This window comes from Gymnoscopelus microlampas (assembly GCF_963454915.1).
Source record: "Gymnoscopelus microlampas genome assembly, chromosome: 8".
Taxonomy (NCBI): Eukaryota; Metazoa; Chordata; class Actinopteri; order Myctophiformes; family Myctophidae; genus Gymnoscopelus; species Gymnoscopelus microlampas.
The window spans coordinates 27,107,665-27,129,174 of NC_139945.1; the positions used below are offsets into that span (position 1 = coordinate 27,107,665).

Genomic DNA, 21,510 nt, shown 5'->3' on the forward strand with positions numbered 1-21,510 from the left:
GTGTGTGTGTGTGTGTGTGTGTGCTGTGTTCGCATGCAGGCCTGTGTAATATTTCAGGGGGTGTGTGTGTGTGCTGTGTACGCATGCAGGCCTGTGTAATATATCTGTGTGTGTGTGTGTGTGTGTGTGCAAATGCAGGCCTGTTTAATATGTCAGTGTGTGTGTGTGTGTGTGTGTGTGTGTGTGTGCACACAGCCGTGCATGGGTGTTTTATTGTCTCTGTCTCTCTGTATGTACACAGATAGGTGTTGTGGGCGCACTCTTCACCACCGTGGCCGGAGTCATCTCTGTCAGCCAGACGTGGGGGGAGGAGTGGGACATCGTCCCCATATCCCTGCAGGTAAACACATAACGTAACACAGGGATATGGGGGGAGGAGTGGGACATCGTCCCCATATCCCTGCAGGTAAACACATAACACAGGGAAGGAAGCACCACTATGGAGCAGGCTTGTGCCAGTAAAACTACAGCATATCAACTGACCCCAAACGCCTGCAGCGTTATCCCACCCGGTCTCAGTAACAATTGGTGACGCCCCCTTCTGTGACGCACGCGGAACTGCCTCTCACATGGGCGAAGCACTTTAAATAACTCCCCAAACCCCTAAAATACCAGATGTCACTGTGGCGTCAACGTTAAGCGTTAGCCTGTCAATCCCTGCGCCACGTGCTCGAATCCTTCTCATCGCTCTGTTTATTTTTCACACAATAATAATTTTGTTAGGATTAATGTTAGCAGTTTAGGCAAAGTTTTCGTCGCCCCCAGCAAGGTGGACCACTCGGTCCGTTTGTCCACGTTGTTTGGTGAAAACTACAGCCCCTAATTTTAAGTTAGTTTGTTGGAAGGAGTTGGCCAAAAAAATGTTTCTGGTGGACTAGTACAACGAGAGGCACCACGAGTGAGCCGCTAGGCGAGCAAGTTGCCTTGCCGAACGTTGCGAAGTTCGCCAGAACCGACTCAGCGCCGTTCGAGTTATGTACCGATAGGGACAGGATCGTAAACCCCCCCCCCCCCCCCCCCCAAGGCAATGCCAGCGCCGAGTATTATTTTCCACCACAGAGCTGTCCTCCTGGATGTGGAAGGGATGAAGCAGTTCCATGTGTGTCACAGGAGGGGGCGTAACATAGAAATGACCGAGATTGGGTTGGAAATCGCCGGTCGCACCCTAAAGTTGTCTCACTTTATATACCGTAATAACTTGTTTACAGGCTGTTAAATAAAGAGAACATAACCAATTTAACCCTAGTGTCCCCTATTCAGGGGGCGAACATTCTGTGAAAATAGCAGATCTTACAAGCTCACAATGCACGTGTTGTGAGCTTGTACATCAGCTATTTTCGCTCAAGAGATTTGGTGTAGAAGGAAATTCTCATTTATACCTGGAACACCCATACATTATTATTGTATATTATGTTTCAAGCCAGGAACACATCTGTTTGTGTAGTTGTTGATACAGTATATAGCAACATTACTTTTTATTCTATTTTTGAATAGAAAACTTCAGGTCAGGATATTGAAGGCGTTTTTAGAATTGGCTTCGGGTCTAAATGGGTTACATATCCTAAATGGACACATTCTATGTTTGTATAGAACTCTTAATATAGATTTGCATCATACGTTTTGAGAGATTTTCCACTCTTGGGATATCCAGGTCACTTTGCATTGATTTCTGCTGTGTTAACCGTGGCTTTTGATGGAGCTTGGTGTCCGATGTTGGTATTGTGGATATTTTACCAAAACGGAAACTCTATTTTAGTCTGGTATGAGCCGGTTATCATATACCAGCATCAGTATGATGCATTAACCCCATTCACATGTTTAAGAACAGTATCCCTTTACAATACAATCAATACGTTTCTGTAATAGATCATAAATATACAGACATTTACAGATTACTAGAATTATAGACAGTTAAAGTGTCTCTTAAAATGTTTCATGCATTTGATGTATTTACCTTTGATGTTCCTCTAATGATCTCAAGAGTACTGTTATCTCAATTACCAGCATGTGTACCATGTTAAAGTGTAAATTATATTTATTTGTAAAAAAAAAAACATTGGCTAAAATGGGCGTGGCACACAGTAGAGCATATTGCATGCTCTGTGACTATTTTTAGTCTCTCACTATCTCTGTCCTTGTTCCTTTGGTTCCTTTATCTGTCTGAATGCCCTATTCCGGTGGTTCTCATAGTGGGGTCCAGGGACCCCCAGCGGTCCTTGAGGGGGTTCCAGGGCCTATCTAAATGATTGATACTTACGTGGACCCTGTCTGTAACTCAGAGAGTGTACAAATGGACCCGTCAAGTTTGAGAACCCCTGCCCTATTCCATCTTTGGATTTATCTCATAGACTCTCTCTCTCCCTCTCTTTCTCTCTCTCTCTCTCTCTCTGAAGGCCACAGGACCTTTTCTCCAAATAGGGGCCCTAGCTGCAGTCACAGCACTGTCTTGGATCGTGGCTGGGCAGGTGGCCCGTGCAGAGAAGACAAGTAAGTTCCCCCTTTGTTTCCTGTTTAACTCAACAACACACTGAGCTGAATATGCACACACACACACACACACACACACACACACACACACACACACACACACACACACACACACACACACACACACACACACACACACACACACACACAGAATATAAGACAGTCTCATCTGCGTTTATTTGCTGTCCGTCACAAAATCCAGTGCACGTTCAGCGCACAGACACACACAAACATACAGAGAAAGAGACTCCTGTCTGAATATCGAACCGTCCACCTCAACGGTCCAGACACACACACACACACACACACACACACACACACACACACACACACACACACACACACACACACACACACACACACACACACACACACACACACACACACACAGCGAGGAGCATGGTGGGCTAGGGTGGTGAATGATTAACATAGTGTACATAAGGAGTAGGACCTCCACCAGGCTGACGGAGATAGTGAACATTCCGATGGTGTCCCGTGACGTGTTTGCGGACAGTCCCCCCCCTATGGGTGCTTTCTCCCCACAGAGGCCAGAGCACCTGACCTTTAGTCCTCTATGCTGCTGATATATAGTGCTGTGTAACAATGAGTCTCCAATGAACAGTGGTGGGAAAAGTACTCGCATTTCTTACCTAAGTAAAAGTATCAATGCTGCATTGTAGAAATACTCTTCCTACAAGTAAAAGTCCGGAATTAAAAATGTTACTTGAGCAAAAGTACAAAAGTATTGGTTCAGAATGTACTTGAAGTACCAAAAGTAAAAGTACTAAAATGTTTGAAAATAGCAGATCTACAAGCTCACAACGCGTCGCGATGCGACGCGTTGTGAGCTTGTAGATCGGCTATTTCGAATGCCTATGTATAAAATAGAGCTGGAAAGGTTCATGTATGTTTTATTATGTAATAATTTAGATCTGTAAAGTAACTAGTAACAACATTTTTCAAATAATTGTAGTGGAGTAAAGGTACAATATTTGCCTCTGAGATGTAGTGGAGTAGAAGTAAAAGTACTGAAAATTGAAAATACTCCAGTAAAGTAAAAGATACCTTAACATTTTGCTTAAGTACAGTACTTGAGTAAATGTACTTACTGTAGTTACTTTACACCACTGCCAATGAACTATGTGATCGAAACAAATGGGGTCCAACAGTTGTCAATTTAATCGATTTATAAAACAAAATGATTGATTCATAATCTACCCCTATTTCGGGGCGTGTCATTATAGGCGAAAATGTTCAAAGTAATAATAAAATAGAATATTTTGTATGGATTTTTTTTATGCCCAGAGGCATAATGTTTTCAGGTTTTCCATCTGTCCATACAGTGCTAGTCCGTACGTACGTGATATTTTTGTGATTTGTGCCTCAAAGTTCAGAATTAGATGGAACAGCATAGAGCTTTATTGTCCTCTGCGCTGTAGACAGTACATGCAATCAATCAGCATTGTAACGCCATAATCAAAACGAGGCAACCGTGGACGGTTTCTTTCTGTCGTTCGAGGAGCTGGGGGGAGATTTGATGAGAAATAATGCCTTAAATTCATTGGGTTTCAGTCAGGCTAGAGAACTCTGCTCCCATCGCTCACACATGCTGCAGTATATCTCCTTGTGTTCTCCAGTCTCCTTGTATTGAGCACACAGTATGTTGATAGGAATTTACGATCTCCCACAAGGAATGCTGCTCATCATATCTGTAACAGAAGGCTGTGTGCTACAAAGGAGGCTTGCCAAGGTGAAAAGAGGTCTTGGCTGCGCTTCTCTCTGCTCAGCGTCTCTTGCTCTCATGCAGGCTTGATACAAAGTGTGTTTGTGTGTGTGTGTGTGTGTGTGTGTGTGTGTGTGTGTGTGTGTGTGTGTGTGTGTGTGTGTGTGTGTGTGTGTGTGTGTGTGTGTGTGTGTGTGTGTGTGTGTGTGTGTGTGTGTGTGTGTGTGTGTGTGTGTGTGTGTGTGTGTGTGCGTGCGTGCGTGCGTGCGTGCGTGTGCGCGTAACTGTATGCAAATGAGTGTTGCATGTGTGTGTTTGCCTGTCAGTATGTGTGGTTATTTTTGTTTATACAGAATGTGCATGAGTGTGTGTGTGCCTGTGCGCTTTCAGTGTCCTGTCTGTAATAGGAGTTGTCCTGACACATTCAACCTAGCCCTATGACCTTGAAACACATACCCTCTCTGTGTGTGTGTGTGTGTGTGTGTGTGTGTGTGTGTGTGTGTGTGTGTGTGTGTGTGTGTGTGTGTGTGTGAGAGAGAGTGCATGCACACCAAAAGCTCCATCTTCACACACGTACACTCTGCTGTGGGGGGAGGGGACGGTGCGTAATGTAATCCCTTACCTCTGAGGTCAGTGCTTTACCATTGTGTGTGACCACAAACAACCTGGGAAACACACAATTGACGTCTTCTAAAATGGAAAGTAAACAGTATGTCCAATGTTAACCCTATTCAATCCAGGGACGCATCTCTGTCATTTTTAGATGTCTTCGGCTATTCAAAAATAGCAGAGAAGCGTCCCCGGATTGATTGGGGTTAATATTAGTGACCCCACAGTGGTTAGGACTCTTGACCAGTGGTTCTCAAAGTGGTCCTTGAAGGGGCCCCCCAACATTATTGCATCAAAATGAGTTTAACCATCTTGAAAAAGAATGTGAATTTGTTTTGATGTCTTTGAAACATTCTAACAACACTAATCTTCCCGGGCAGGCGTGCACAAAATATTTTCAGATGGGGGGTCCGCTAGCCTTGCTCAGAAGCACCTCAATGGTAGCCTGGTAAACCTCTCCCTCCGGAAATCTCATTTGTACTTGATTTCAGCAGTGAGTCTGGCCTACAGGTCTGTCTGGGCGTTTCTCCACAGTTCATAACATGAACTGTCCTATCAGCGTCCTCGCTCAATGTTCTGTGATTGACAGCGAAGGTTGGCCAATCAGGTGGCGAGTTCGAGTGAAACCGAATGGAACCGAGTGCAGCCGACAAAAATGCCCCTTCAAAAGTCCCCTTGCGTCATATTGGCTGGTGGTTTGGGAAATGAGCTGCTGATTGGCTGAAGGAGGAACGAACTGCTGATTGGCTGAAGGGGTTGTCAGTCAACTGTACTAATCCAGCCCAGCTCCCAAATTGCCCATACAGGCCTGTAGACCAGACTCCTTCCTGAAATGAAATGCAAATGAGATTTCCGGAGGGAGGGGGGTTTACCAGGCTACCTCAATGGTACTGTATAAATAAAAAGAGAGAGAAAAAAAGAAAGTGTATTAAAAAAGAAAAAAATGTGTAACTGTGGGCCTCTGGGGGGTATTCTGTTGTTTTATTTTACTATTGGTGTGTGTGTATTGTTAGTGTTTTGTGTTGTTTTGTTTTGTTTGGTGGATATGTAAAAAACTAAACTAAACAAAAACAGGAATGTTATTTGTGACACTATTACACTTACAGTGAGATGTAAAATGATGTGTTACACATTTCTGAATAAAAAAATATATATAAAAAGAAGCACCTCAATGGCATTTCTTTATTAGTTGGTGTAATATGTTCCTGTCTCTCACCCTCATTTTCCAACACGTGGTGTGTTCTCTCTCCAGGGTTTCAGGTGATGCTCTTGTTGCTGTACCTGAGTGTGCTGCTAGGTCTCTACATGGTCCCTCTGTCCATCAGCTCCCCCTGCATCATGGACCCCTCCGACCTCAAAGAGCGGCCGGACGTCATCGGACACCAGGGAGCTCCCATGGTGAGTCAGCAGACCAACCTACACAATAAGAGGGTGTCAAACACAGCATGAACCTCTTATCTCCATATTCTAACTTTTTGTGTTCCCCCCCCCCCCCGTAAATTAACGCCATACTTGATCATACTTACAGCGTCACACAAAAGCATCAAAAGTAGCAGATCTACTGAAAAGTAACAGTTTTGGACATACTGTATGAGGTCTCCACCCGACAGACGACATGACAGTGAGTGGGTGTTAAAATCAGTGTTGATTTCGTCGACTAAACTATGACGAAAACTACCTTTTTTCACCGAAGAAAACTAAATAAGAACTAAGCTATGATGACTAAAACTAAGACTAAATATATTGACAATTTCGTCAACAAATAAAAACTAGACTAAAATGTTAGGGCGGGACGAGTGGAGAAGAGATCCAGTAGAACTAAAAGACAAGTTGTTTTATGTTTGGTCGCGCTTGGGTGTTGCGCTCTGAAAATAGCAGATCTACAAGCTCACAACGCGTCGCGCTGCGACGCGTTGTGAGCTTGTAGATCGGCTATTTTCGGCAATAACAGACTTGCTGCTCATGTAGATTAATCAAATAATCCAGAAGCAAGTTTATTTTTTCGAATCGACACAAAAACGTTTTAATATTTTTTTTCATAATCGATCAAATCGATTTGTCTCATTAGCCACTTAAGTCCTGCATTCTACTTTGTTGCTTTCTTCTGAAAAGCAAGGTTAAGGTTTCCACCAGTCAGCGATGCTATGGGGCTTATCTCTGGCAGGGCTTGGGGCATGCTGTAATCGTTGAACTGTGCGGGAAATGGAGCTCATAAACCAGTCCCATTCCATTCTGTGCTCACCAAGCTTTGTCAGGAATGCAACGTCTAGTCTTGGCAGTGTTAGTGCAGTGCTCTTTTTAACCCTCTCTCGTCCTTAATACACTTTTTGGCACTTAAGCTATGAGTGTGCAGCTACTACCTTCTACCCTGGTGGTTATCCAACGTTGTCATGTCAAGGACTCCCGAATGTATCATGTATTTGGCCCCCCCCCATCAGAAAATATTGTGTGCCAGGGACCCCCCATATACGAAATGATGTTGTGTTGTTAAAATGTGTTTAACAAATATTCCACAGTTTTCCATTTTTGTCAAGATTTTTTGAAAATAGCAGATCGAGCTTTTAGATCGGCTAATTTCAAATAGCCGATGTGTATATATATATATATATATATAGGTTTTTAAAGTGAGTAAACAAGTTTGCTGGGGATCCCCTGAAACCCCCTCAAGTACCCCTGGGAGACCCCGGACCCCACTTTGAGGTACAAAGGGAATAGAACCGCTAACCCTGACACTCTTAACGCCACAGTGCAGTGGCTACAGTACAGTACACAGGACCTCTCCATTCCAATATGAAGCGTCATGCAGCCTTCATGGAGGGCAGAAGAAAAATGATGCCGCCCTCGTGGCTTTTCCTCTGTGTGTTTTTATATTTTATTCTATTCATTTTTCTCCTTTACTACTCAGGGCTATTCTAGTCCATTAATACACTTGCTTGCCGGGGGATGAAAATGACCCAGGGAGGGAGGGATGGTTTGGCTGTGGACGCGAGCAGGCTGACGTATGGTTCAGCTCAGGCTCGCTCTCCTGTAGCGCTGGCTGCCTCGCTCTCCCAGGAGCGAGAGACAGAGAGTGAGAGAGAAAGAGTAAGGTTAGGTAGAGAGAAAGCTCCCTACCCTGTATAGGGCCTTACAGGGGTATATGTGTTATCCTGTGGCTTAAGCCTTGTGCGCCTTATTTTTGCTCGTTTCTCTTCAAGGAATTTATATTTATTATAATTTATAACTGTGTTTACCAACGCATGAAGCAGTTGGCTTGCCTATATTGAGAGTCGGATATGCTACTGGAGACCAGTTGAAAGGCATAACCCTATGATTCATGTGGCTGGTTTGCAGCTTTGTGTTGCGTTGTGCTGATTTATGAATCCGGTTTCATTTTACTCTATTCATAAATGTTACCTTATGAAGGATTAATGGCGTTTGGCAGTGCATGCCTGCTCATTATTACGTAAACTATTGGGAAAGAACTGGGAGTGAATTCACACACACACACACACACACGCACGCACGCGCGCGCACGCATGCATGCGCACACACACACACACACACACACACACACACGCACACACACAGGCTCTTTCCATTTAGTTGACAGGCGTGATCGATCGACGTACCGGTGTCTAAAATTAGGTGTGGCTCTGCATGGCTATGAGAACCCCCCCCCACCCCCACCCCCACCCCCCAAGCACCCAATGGAGAAATCACATGACCGGACTCCATTTCCCAGAAGCATTGCATTGATTGCCATGCCACTGCACCCCCTCCCTCCCAGTCTACACTTTCACCTCTGCTGTCAGTGACGTAGGCCACATGGGAAAAGGATGCTTTGGGTCTGAGGGGGTTTGTTTTGCTTGGTTCATAATAACCTTGACTGGAAGAGTTAAAGACCCATTGATATGGTAATGCCCATATCATGACGTCATCACGTTCCTCTGGAGAGCAGGCACTGTATGCAGCCTTCTGAGGTCTGTGAACCTGACACTGCAGATCACTGTGTGAGGCATGCCGGTATCGTTGGTGTCGGGCGGAAACGACGTATGTCCAAAAACCTTGCTTTTCCGGAAATGGAAAAAAAATGATCTGTGTTCCAATAAATTGTTTCACTACATTGTTGTAAAGAAAATAAAATAAAATACGGCAATATAATTTAAGGGAGGAAAGAAAAGATGAAATATGGAGATATAAGCTTTCTGCCCGACAGCAACAAATAACGATATATTCTCTCTTAACTCATTCACTGCCAGACTTATTTCTGTCCGCATTTGCCCACTGCCAGCGATTTTTCGATTTGCTTACCTTTTTCAATTAGTCACAGAATATTTATCTCCAGTATGATCGATCCCCTTATGGTTGCTAATCACTGAGGGTTGGACTGTGTGGTTTCACAAATGTCAACGAGGTCATCGCGACCGCGTTGACATTTGTTGTCTGCCTTTGAAAATAGTATGTCTGGACCAAAAATACATTGTAAAAAAAAAAGTACACAGGAGCCGAGATAAAGCTTTTTTAACACTTCGTCTGCCAGAGTTATTTCAGATTTTTTGCTGTTGTCTGCCAGAGATTTTTCATTGAAATTTAAAAAGTACTCAGGAGCCGAGATACATAATTTTTAGGTGTTTAAGTTAACAAGGAAGTGGATGGGAGTCTTTTCCTTCGAAAAATCATATCTCCTTGGTCTTTGGGTCAAATAAAAAAATAAAAAAAAAAGCGTGATTGGCGGCCAAGTGCGCTATTTAATAGATCGCATTTATGCGTGATTGGCAGTAATTGAGTTAAGTAATAAGTTAACCAAGAAGTGAATGGAGCAGCAAATCTTCAGATCACGATATCTTGGGTTCTGTGTGAGAAAAAAAGATATATATATGTATATATATTTTTTTTTTTTCAAAAAGTCGTTTTAGTCGTTCTTGGCAGTCTGGGCATATGGGGAAAAAGTTGTTAATTTTATCTATTTTATCTGATTATATATGTGATGTTGTTACAAAAAAAAGTAAATATCGAACACCCTACTTTTGTGTGTGTGTGTGTGTGTGTGTGTGTGTGTGTGTGTGTGTGTGTGTGTGTGTGTGTGTGTGTGTGTGTGTGTGTGTGTGTGTGTGTGTGTGTGTGTGTGTGTGTGTGTGTGTGTGTGTGTGTGCGCGCGTGTGCGTGCGTGTGTGTGTGTGTGTCCAGCTTGCTCCAGAGAACACTCTCCTGTCTTTCCAGCGAGCTGTGCAGATGAACGTGACAGGATTTGAGGCCGATGTGGCCATCAGGTACTACACGCACACGCACACACACACACACACACACACACACACACACACACACACACACACACACACACACACACACACACACACACACACACACACACACACACAAAGCCACATCATTATTTATTTGTTTATTTTTTTTCAATCGTACCACATGCCAAGAGGTCAGAACGGCGGGCACAGAGAACCGGTTCCTATCCCTTTACAAGCTGACAAATATGTTAGTCGGTGAAGGTGAATGAGAAATCATCTTTCCTCCTCAGTAGCTATTGTAATGTTCAAATGCCCTTGAGCAAGGCACTTAACTAGTCAAGCCCTATTGAATACAACCCACTTATACCCTCTAGAGTAGACTAGGTCAAATGGACCTGAGTTGCATTAGCCTGATTATCATCATGAAGCTGCGTGGAGCTTCAGTCTGAAATTGGCTGCAGTGTCTGTGATTACAAGGGGGAGGGGATTCGAATTTCCCTAAACCAATCACAAGAGATCCACGGAACCACCTACATCTGACGTCATCGCACAGCTTGTTTTAGCAGATATTCGCTGATTGGCTTGTCGTTAGACCCACCCGCACCTCCGACTCTCATTGGACGGTACTTTTTGTATCGAATAAGTCCTAAGCTCACATTTCAACACCAGACCAAGAGGGGCAGTCCACTCAGAGAGTGGGCGGGGTCTATGGTTTGGGACCAGGCTAGAGTTGCAACTGTACTTGGACCGCTTTTTACACCAAATCTAGAAAAAAACAATAGCCGATCTACAAGCTCAGCTTGTGGATCTGTAGATCGACAATTTTGAGGCGAACGTTCCCCCAGAAAAGGGATGCTGGGGATCAAGAGGTTAATAAATAGGAGGCAGTAGTAGAGGACTATGGTCAGTGGTGGAAGAAGTACTCACATACTTTACTTAAAAGTAGCTTCTCCCTGGATGAATAAACACAGGCATAGAAAATAAAGCAGGAGACTCCACAACATAATGCATAGACGACCAGATGAGCATGGGGAGACACTCAGACAGACAGAGAGGAAGGTGTGTGTGTGTGTGTGTGTGTGTGTGTGTGTGTGTGTGTGTGTGTGTGTGTGTGTGTGTGTGTGTGTGTGTGTGCGTGTGCGTGCGTGCGGCTATTGATGCAGGATGCGAGAGTGCATTTAGGGTGGGGTATGCTTGTGAGTAGTGAGTGGTCTGGAGTGTGTTTGTGTGCGGAGATGGGGGAATGGGGGGGGGGGTGGTGGTTGGCTGGGTTATAGTAGATTAGAGTCCATGAACTGCTGTTTTGAGTGTATATTGCCTGTGGTGTGTTTGTGTGTTATTTTCACAAGACCTTTTAAAATCCTACCAAAGGTTATGTGTGTGTGTGTGTGTGTGTGTGTGTGTGTGTGTGTGTGTGTGTGTGTGTGTGTGTGTGTGTGTGTGCGCGTGTGGGTGTGTGCGCGTGTGGGTGTGTGCACTGGGTGTATGCGGGCAGCATGATTTGTATACATGGGTGTGGCTCTTGCTGGGTGCCTGCTAAAAGTGTGCATTTGTGTTACACTTGTTCCTCACGTCACCTTAAAGGTGAACAAGTTGCTCTTTAACACAGATGAATAGCATAGCGTACGTGTGTGTGTGTGTGTGTGTGTGTGTGTGTGTGTGTGTGTGTGTGTGTGTGTGTGTGTGTGTGTGTGTGTGTGTGTGTGTGTGTGTGTGTGTGTGTGTGTGTGTGTGTGTGTGTGTGTGTGTGTGTGTGTGTGTAATAACACCCACTGTCAAATTCAGTGTGCACATTTGGAAACGGAAATCCTTACGGGAACTCCATCATTAGATTAAAATGAAATATTGAGGTCATGCATAATTGTGTGTGTGTGTGTTCATGTGTACTCATACTCACTGTTCATGCATCCTGTAACGGAGACGAATGTGAGGTTATAAAGGGCTGCTGACAGGTGGGCTCCAGTCTCTTGACTGAGCTGAATAATTAGACCTGATGACAAACAGACACACACACACACACACACACACACACACACACACACACACACACACACACACACACACACACACACACACACACACACACACACACACACAGGATTTCTCTGCATTGTGAATGTCTTCAATATTTCATTGGATTATAGTTAAGACATGTTGAATGATGCTCTGCTGATATGAACGCTTGTCTACCACAACAGATGCAATCTGGAAATGAGCATGTGATTTATAAATCACCAATTATCATGAACAGTGAACAGCTTTGTTAACGCGCACACACACACACACACACACACACACACACACACACACACACACACACACACACACACACACACACACACACACACACACACACACACACACACACACACACACACACACACACAGAGTACATTTGTCAAATCATTGTCTTTCAGCTTTGAATTTGAATAACAAATGCAGGACATGACAGATGCTGTGTTATTTGTTCCATGGATAATGAACTGAGGTAAAATAAATATATCATTTGCTAGGCAAATATCAAGGAGGAACTTTTTCCAAGACACCACTGCTGGTCTTTGTCCCACACAGTACAGTTTAGCACCAAACAGAGCTCCTGTCTCTTCCCCATCCCCATCTTAATAAATAGGCCTACATATTTAAAGAGGTTATTTCAATCACAGATTGCACTCCACTGGTTAAAAAATCCGCAGGTACACCTATGGATCTATCATTTAACCCATTACATCCTCTGGTTGTCTAGTCTGGACGGAGTGCCTTTCCTGATGAGGGACCGCACCCTGCAGAGGACCACAGACGTACGCAAGGTTTTCCCAGACAGACGGATGGAGGACGCCTCGCTATTCAACTGGACTGAGTTACAGAGCCTCAATGCAGGACAGTGGTTCCTCAAGGTACTGCAGCGTGGTGTTTTATGGTGTATCCCTTCTGATACAGTAAACCCGTCCCCTCTGCGAAGGATCTAAAAGTACTACTTTGTATTTGACCTGGGTCAGACCCAGGTTCACAAGGTCCATTGCTTTTTGTATTCATGAAAATACTTTGATGTAGAATAGATTCAGCATACTTAGATTTGAGATGGAGAAACCCTCCTATATACATTTACATTCAATACAGCAGTCAACTGAGTGGCTTTAGTTTGAATACATATCAGAAGACCAGTCAACACAGCCATTTCCAATGTGATTTATTTTCTGGGTAACTTCCAAATTCATTCTGGACCAACGCCTGCGTTCATCTGTGGTGTATTTACGATGGGTCTCTGTTGAGCAGAGCATCAGCAAAATGCCTGAATGGTAAAATATGTGCGAAGTGCATCAAAGATGGCTCGATTGGCCTGTTGCGTGTCTGCGTGTCTGCCAACTACATATATGCATATTAAAGCATTATAAATGTAGACAATTTAGTATTAGTCTTAGTCATCTGAAATGTTTTAGTCTAGTTTTAGTTGACTAATTATCATAAGATTTTAGTCGACTAAAACATTTCAGGTTTAGTTCAAGTGTAATGCATTGATTTAAACTCATTCAATATGATGTATGAACTAAGATAACTAACTCTGGGTCATTCACTTCTCTGATCAGTACAGGTCAGTGGTGGGTTATTTACCTTGCAATGGATTTCAAGTTTAGCATAAACACACCAGATGACCTGATAAAATAACTTTAGCTTGTGTGCGTACCTTTGAATGACTTGTCTTAGTTCTACTGGATCTCTTCTCCATTAGTCCCTCCCTAATAATCTTTGTCTAGTTTTTATGTGTTGATGAAATTATCAATAGACCTATATTAGTCATAGTTTAGAAATAAAGCAAACATTTGTAACTCAAATCTTTGCTTCTGGGGGTGCCTGGAACAAAACATTTGACAAATGTTCGCTTAAAAAGAGTTTTTCAAAACATAGCAGATCTACAGGCTCATAGCGCGGCACTCGGTGCTTGTATATCTGCGATTTTTGAATAGCCAAAGAAATAAAAAAATGACATTGAATGGGTTAAGTCTTGAAAAAAAAAGTTTCTGTCGCGCACATCTTCACTTCGCCTCTCCCTCCCTCTTCTTCTTCTCCAGGACGACCCCTTCTGGACGGTCCACACCTTCTCTGCGCGGGAGCGACACCTGGTGGCCAACCAGACAGTGTGCAGCCTGGAGCAGCTGCTGAAGCTAGCCTCCCACCGCAACCACAGCGTGGTGTTCAGACTCAGGAGGCCCCCCGCGGAGCACCCCTGCCACTACAGCTGGATCAATGACACGCTGGAGGTCGTACAGCGGGCCAGAGCACCTCAGGGCCTGGTGAGTCACTTAGGAACTCCTAAGTCATTATTATTATGCCCTGAAAGAAAAATAATGCTAAGTAGTGGACTGATGCTCCAACAAGTTCTGCAAGCTGTTGAGTTGTTCAGTGGTGTAAAGTAACTAAGTACATTTACTTAAGTACAATTTTGAGGTATTTGTACTTTACTGTTTCCAATTTCCAATACTTCTTCTGCTCCACTACATCTCGGATCTAGATATTGCACTTTTACTCCACTACATTTATTTGAAAACTTTAGTTACTAGTTACTTTGTAGATTTTGATTATTGTTACAAAACATACATTAACCACTTAAGCCCCATATACATTTCGGCCATTTGAAAACTTGTGAAATGGGACATTTTGCGTATTGAGTACTTTATACTTTTGGTACTTTAAGTACATTTTGATACCAATACTTTTGTTCTTTTACTCAAGTACATTTTTAATTCCGGACTTTTACTGTAACAGAGTATTTCTACATTGCAGTATTTATACTTTTACTTAAGTAAAACATTTGAGTACTTTTTCCACCACTGGATTTGTTGTTTCTGGCTATGAGGAAGGCCATGCCACTAATTTTAATTAATTTAATTTGGCTAGTAAGAGAGAATTTAAAATCAGGCTGACGTTGTGTAGCCCTTGGGAAAGTGCCTACAGTATGTACTCTAGTCTAGGTCGTCATCACTGAGCAATTTTGGGTCATTTTTGTTTGCATAGGTTTTTTGCATGATGTCTTTAATGCAAGATGCGGTGCAACATGTTTCTGGTGATGAGAAGCCTTGAATAACTGATGTTGATGTCAGGGGACTGAATCAATATTGTGTATACACTGTAATATTGGTATGATCCGTGTTTATCCTCAATACGGTGGTAAGATTGCTACTTGCTAGCATATGATTACAGTACTGTGAATTAGACATATTGAACTGCACTTATGTATGCAGGGCAAGCACATGAATCCAAACCTTTTTTTAGATTGTTTTAGCCGCCAGCAAATCATTTCAGAAACTGAGTGATGTGTGTGTGTGCGTGTGTGTGCGCGTGTGTGTGTGTGTGTGTGTGTGTGTGTGTGTGTGTGTGTGTGTGTGTGTGTGTGTGTGTGTGTGTGTGTGTGTGTGTGTGCGTGCGTGCGTGTTCGTGTGCGTGCGTGCGTGCGTGAATGTGCAGGTGATGTGGACTCCAGACGAGGACAGGGCCATGGTAAGACAGGTGGCTCCCGCTCTGGTCCAGACATCATTAGAGAAACACAGTCCTCAGAGACTCCATCAACAGGGCATCAGCAGACTGCTGCTCCGATACAACCAGGCCAGCACCCAGGACCTCAGGTAGGAGATGATAAACATCACTATATAGATGCCAGAACACAGGACATCAGGTAGGAGATGATAAACATCACTATATAGACGCCAGAACACAGGACATCAGGTAGGAGATGATAAACATCAGCATATAGACACCAGCATATGCTGATGTTGTTTAGCATATAGACACCAGCACACAGAACACAGGACATCAGGTAGGAGATGGAAAACATCAGCTTATAGAGAGAGACCAGCACAACAGACACAGCTAGGCACAGAGAACAGGCTGCACACAAACAGACTACATGTGTACATAGACAGATTAGGCAAACATGCATACATGCATGCGTACATACATACATACATACATACATACATACATACATACATACATACATACATACACACACACACATACATACATACATACATACAAACACACCACTGTTCATTTTGACAGCAAATTCTGATTTAGTATTAGGGTCGTTTCAGACGGGGAGCGGCTGACGCGCCTATGTAATTCATTTTCATTGAGAGGCGGGGGATTATTTGGGACGCGCGGAGAAGTTGAAAATTTGAAAAAGAGAAGTTGAAGAAGTTGAAGTTTCCGCGCTCGTGCCTCGCGCTCGTTTGTGCACACACGCACGGGCGGCAAGAGCTGGATTGCGTTCAGCTCCCCCCCCCCCGCTACGCACAGGAGGACAAAACAACTATGATCGCGGCACGTCCACCGCTCCCCATCTGTAACAACCCTTAGTCTAGTCTTAGTCGACTAAATATCAAAATCTTGGTCTTTTAGTCTTAGTCATAGTCAACAAAATGTACTGTATGTTGACAGCAAATTCAGATTTAGTCTTTTGAATAACACACCATTTAGTTTTAGTCATATTTTAGTCATCTGAAATGATTTAGTCTTTTAGTCTTAGTCTTAGTCAACAAAATTAACACTGTAACACACACACACACGCACACACGCACACACACAGTAATTCATAACGCAGCCGATCTTGTCGGCCTCTCTGACCCTGCGGTGTGTTTATTTTTACGTGTGTATTTTGGTGGTTGTGTTGTGTTGTTCCCATGCACAGAGAGTTCTCGCGGAGCAACCTCAGCGTGACCCTGTACGCAGTGAACGAGCCCTGGCTGTTCTCTGTGCTGTGGTGCAGCGGGGTGTCTGCCGTGTCCTCTGAGGCCCCGCACGTGCTCAAGAAGGTGCTGAGACCCGCCTGGCTCATGGTAAGAACGTGAGAAATATTTATAACACGGTACAATCGTCAAGTGTTAACCCATTAAGACCGGCGGGAACGCTTCTGTGTCATTTTTTTATTTTTTATTTGGGCTATTCAAAAATAGCAGATCTACAAGCGCATAGCCGCGCTATGAGCTTGTAGATCTGCTATATATTTTTAACACGTTGGATGCCAGAATTTTATAATAACAGAATACGTTCGGTGCCGGGAATCTCACCGTTAAGCTCCATTGTGCTGTTTAAGCTGTAGACTCCATGACGAGCAATCCATGAAAAAAAAAAGCATGCCTCCATTTTACCCGATGGTCCTGGCTAACGGCTGGAACGATAACATCTCTCACGCGAGTAACAAATGGCGGAGCGATCGCGGATGCAAAATGAGTTGTTTTCCCCATAGAAAAAAGTTTCGGAGTTATAGGCGTTTTAGAGAAGGAAATAGACCGGAAGCGGATGGGGAGCCATGTTTTTGACACGACGATCCATCTGGCCCTTCCTTCTCAGAATCGCCTAGGGTGATCCCAGAGCTGCTCTAGCCCCTCCCGCATGGAAATAAACGGAAAAAAAACGAAAAGATAAAAATCATGTATATAAACGTTTTTTAGGAAAGTTGGCACTCCAAGGGTGTATTTGCAAAACCGTATTAATACGATTTTGGCACTCAATGTGTTAAAGAATCGTGAACATTTGTGCAAATCATTGAATATATATGTTACAGGGAAATTGGAAAACCAGTGAAATTGAAAAAGGAGCGCTCGTTTTCACCCCCCCAAGCAATTCTGTAGAACAAACACTAGAGGGCAATGCAAGCCCCCACTAGAGCCCCCCACCACGCACCCGCGTGCACGCACACACGCACGCACGTGCTCACACATGCACGCGCGCACGCATGCACACTAACTATTTTTAGTTACTATTCAAATCTTTGCTTCTGGGGGGTCCCTGGAACAACATATTGTGAGATTTTGAGCCAAATACATATCATTTTGGGGGTCCTTGACATGAAAAAAGTTTGGGAACCACTGATTATAGCAACATTCTTTTTCAAAAAACTGACAAAGACATTTGTAGAATCCCCCAGAAGCAAAGATATGAGTTACAAATGTTCGCTTTGAAAAATATATATTAAAATATTTGCAAAAAAAAATCATGATTTTTTTAAAATAGCAGATCTACAAGCTCATAGAGTGGCACTCGGTGCCGCACTATGAGCTTGTATATCTACAATTTTTTTAATAGCCATAGAAATCTTAAAAGTACACAGATTCTTTCCCGGTCTTAATGGGTTAAAATAGATCTAGCTAAATGTGACGGCTGCTTTTACATGTGCCATGTCCCTGACTCATCAGTTTGATGATGCCATCCTGGCAGCATGTCCTCAGTGACATACTGCTACCCTGCAGGGCACTGTGTGGTCCCTGCACCAAACCACCCCCTAACGTGGTTCACCCAGAGTTCAGGTTGGCACGGTATCTGCCGTCCTGACTGTTGGTATCAGCACCACACCAAGTTAATGTAGCCACCAAACCTACCTGTGCCATTTTCACATTTGGTGTTAGTTCAAGTTAAAAGCGCATTGACCTGTAAACTCAACACACAGCTGAAAGTAAGACATATTTTTAATTGTTCAGCTTGAAACAGCTGGAGGAAATTCACAAATGACCTATGCTCCCCAAAGAGCAAATGGGTTTAAGTAAGTCAAGTTGAAACATTGTTAAAGCTTTTTGTGAATAAATTCCATTGCCCAACTGTGAATTCATACATAAGGACAGTTTGCATATGGGCCCTGTGATAATTGTGTGTGTGTGTGTGTGTGTGTGTGTGTGTGTGTGTGTGTGTGTGTGTGTGTGTGTGTGTGTGTGTGTGTGTGTGTGTGTGTGTGTGTGTGTGTGTGTGTGTGTGTGTGTGTGTGTGTGTGTGTGTGTGTGTGTGTGTGTGTGTGTGTGTGTGTGTGTTCCGTTTCCAGAAACCAGATGAATACTGCCTGATTTGGGTATCTGCAGACCTCATCTCCTTCGCTGTTGTCATAGGAATATTCGTTTTCCAGAAGTAAGTGTGTGTTTTCAGTGGCGTGGGCACACATACTGTTAGTGAGGGAGAGTTTATTGGAAGACAAGTGTTCATCTAGTATTCTCTCATCGCAAAAGCAAACACATGTTCCCGTTCTCTTTGTGCTGGCCTGTATCTGGTTGTATTTTTCTCTTTGTCGCTCCAGTTGTCCCTCAATATAGACACATAGTGAAGGACGCATAGTCACACACACGTTCGCTATTACTGCCTAGGACACTGTATGGTACAATACGTTCTTGGCATCCGACATGCTGGCCCATTGCAGTTGGGAGGGGGTGGGGTGAAGGGTGGGGGAGTGAGGCCCTGCGCAAACTTGACGTGGGAGGCCCTGCACGTTCATGCACGCGCATGAATCACAGTCACTGTCATGCACGTAGCTATTCTAGTTCTACTGCAGTAAAGGATTGAGGGAAAGTCACTTCTGCTTGCCTTCTCGGCAGTGTTGATTTTGACAGCGAATTTTGATTTAGTTTTAGTCCTAGTCTTTTGATCAAAATCCCATTTATTTTTAGTCATCTGAAATGTTTTAGTTTTTGTCTAGTTTTAGTCGACTAAATATCATAAGATTATAGTCGACTAAATCTACAGTGCCTTGATGGCGTTGTAATGGCTGATTTTGCACTTGGTTGCACGCTGAAAATAGCCGATCTACAAGCTCAACGCATCGCGCTGCGGCGCGTTGTGAGCTGTAGATCTGCTATTTTCAGAGCGCAACACTCGAGCGCAACCAAACATAAAATGACTTTTCTTTTAGTTCTACTGGATCTCTTCTCCACTAGTCCCTCCCTAACATTTTAGATTAGTTTTTATTTGTTGACGAAATTGTCAATATATTTAGTTTCCGTCAGTGAAATAAGGTAGTCGATGAACATCTTTCGTCCTAGTTTTAGTCGACGAAATCAACACTGCTTCTAGGCTGCAAACTTGGCAAAAAAATCCTTGTAATCCAGCACGGATGTGAATTCCATTTTGATTTAGTAGGATCGTGAGCCAACATAGTCTGCCCTGCGACATGGAGACTCAGAAACTTTTACTTTTAAATTAAGTTTGAAAAGTGTGCTTGATGCCACTGCTACTGGGATAGGACCTCACAGTTAGAGAAGGTCCTTTTTAATCATTTTGGGGGAAAAAAACAATGTTTTTGAAGTGCTTCCTTTGGAATTAGTACAGTATTCTCAACTCATGGAAGTGTTTACAAATGTATGCAGAGATTCTCGCAGCGACTTATGACATTTCTCCTCCTTTTAAATTGTTTTCTTTTTCTCAACACCCCCGACTCATGAAATCAGTCACGCTCTCATGGGGCTGACATTGTTTCCCCTTCTCGTCCTCGCAGTAAGCAGCGAGATGAAGCACCCATTATGTACTTTAACTACGCAATATCCAAAATGAAACAAACCTGAATAATTTGCTAGATTTCTTTGCATGTGATGTTGACCATGCGTAATTTGATTTGACACAGGAATTTCATTTTAGAAGCATGTTTGGTCAAGATTACAGCCATAAAAATTGTGTATAGAGGCTGCGTATAGCCCTGTGACATCACAGACTTCAGATAGCCCATGTGTCCTTAATACACTTATATGAATCAAAGTTTCCCCTTTCCAAGGTTATTAGTCATGAATTTTGCATTCATTAATTCCTTTTTTTCTTTTGTTTACTTTTTCTTTTCAATTTCTGCTAGTTTTAATTCATTTTTTTTGCTGGTTTAGTTTAGTTTTTATTTTGTGAAAAGGCTTAGTTTTAGTTTAGTTTCTATTAGTTTTAGTGTTTGTTTTTTAACATAATATGGGGTAGTCAGGAGCTAGATTCAAAAAGCGTAGAAAATCTGCAAAGTAGCACATCTACAAGCACCCAACACATCGCAATGTGATGCATTTTGAGATTGTGGATCGGCAATTTTGAAGAAACATTGGATGATGACAAAGACTAAAACTAAGGACATTTTCTCTATGACTTTAGTTAGTTTTGTAAACAGACACTACCGGTTTAAGTTAGTTATCTCTTTTTGTAAAGCTTCATTTTTATTTTTATTTCAATTAACTAAAATGTTTTTGTTTTTTTCAATTATAGTTTTTCTTATTTCTTTAGTTTTAGTTAACTATGATAACCCTGTTCCCTTCACACAATGACTTGCTCTTGCTTTCATTACACTCTACGTACAGCCTTGATTTCCCCCTCATGTTCTCAGTTCCATGTAATGTCCAAATGCACAGTTAACATATGACTCTGCGTAGAGAGAGCCAGGATTGATTGTATTTCTAATGACTCACTGAACGACTGGAAAGAACACACCGTTATATTGTCATGGGTACTGTTGTTGTTTGATTAAGCTATCAAGTTGTATTCTCTTGTCTCCCTGGTCCCCCCCCCCCAAGCTAGCCCTGCATGCACAGATTTACGTCATTATTACTAGATGCCAAATAGAGGAAACGTTGCAATTGAATGTGAGTCGATGTATCAACATCCTCCGCACACACTGCTTATATGTCTTTGTCAGATTTGATTGATTGAATACTTAATTAACAATTTTGTTAAGCCATTAAGACCGGGATC

General features: G+C 43.0%; 1 protein-coding gene across 6 annotated transcripts in view; it reads left to right on the top strand.

Annotated features, from left to right (window-relative positions):
• Window positions 1-21,510, top strand: part of gdpd5b (glycerophosphodiester phosphodiesterase domain containing 5b) — a 119,324-nt gene that overhangs the window by 89,361 nt on the left and 8,453 nt on the right. For all 6 annotated transcript variants that reach the window (XM_084065560.1, XM_084065559.1, XM_084065561.1 and 3 more), the window contains exons 6-14: window positions 242-340; window positions 2,394-2,487; window positions 6,072-6,217; window positions 9,989-10,071; window positions 12,788-12,938; window positions 14,112-14,333; window positions 15,505-15,662; window positions 16,727-16,874; window positions 18,851-18,933. In XM_084065560.1, the coding sequence (XP_083921686.1) occupies window positions 242-340; window positions 2,394-2,487; window positions 6,072-6,217; window positions 9,989-10,071; window positions 12,788-12,938; window positions 14,112-14,333; window positions 15,505-15,662; window positions 16,727-16,874; window positions 18,851-18,933 (1,184 nt within the window). The remainder of the gene's footprint in view (window positions 1-241; window positions 341-2,393; window positions 2,488-6,071; window positions 6,218-9,988; window positions 10,072-12,787; window positions 12,939-14,111; window positions 14,334-15,504; window positions 15,663-16,726; window positions 16,875-18,850; window positions 18,934-21,510) is intronic.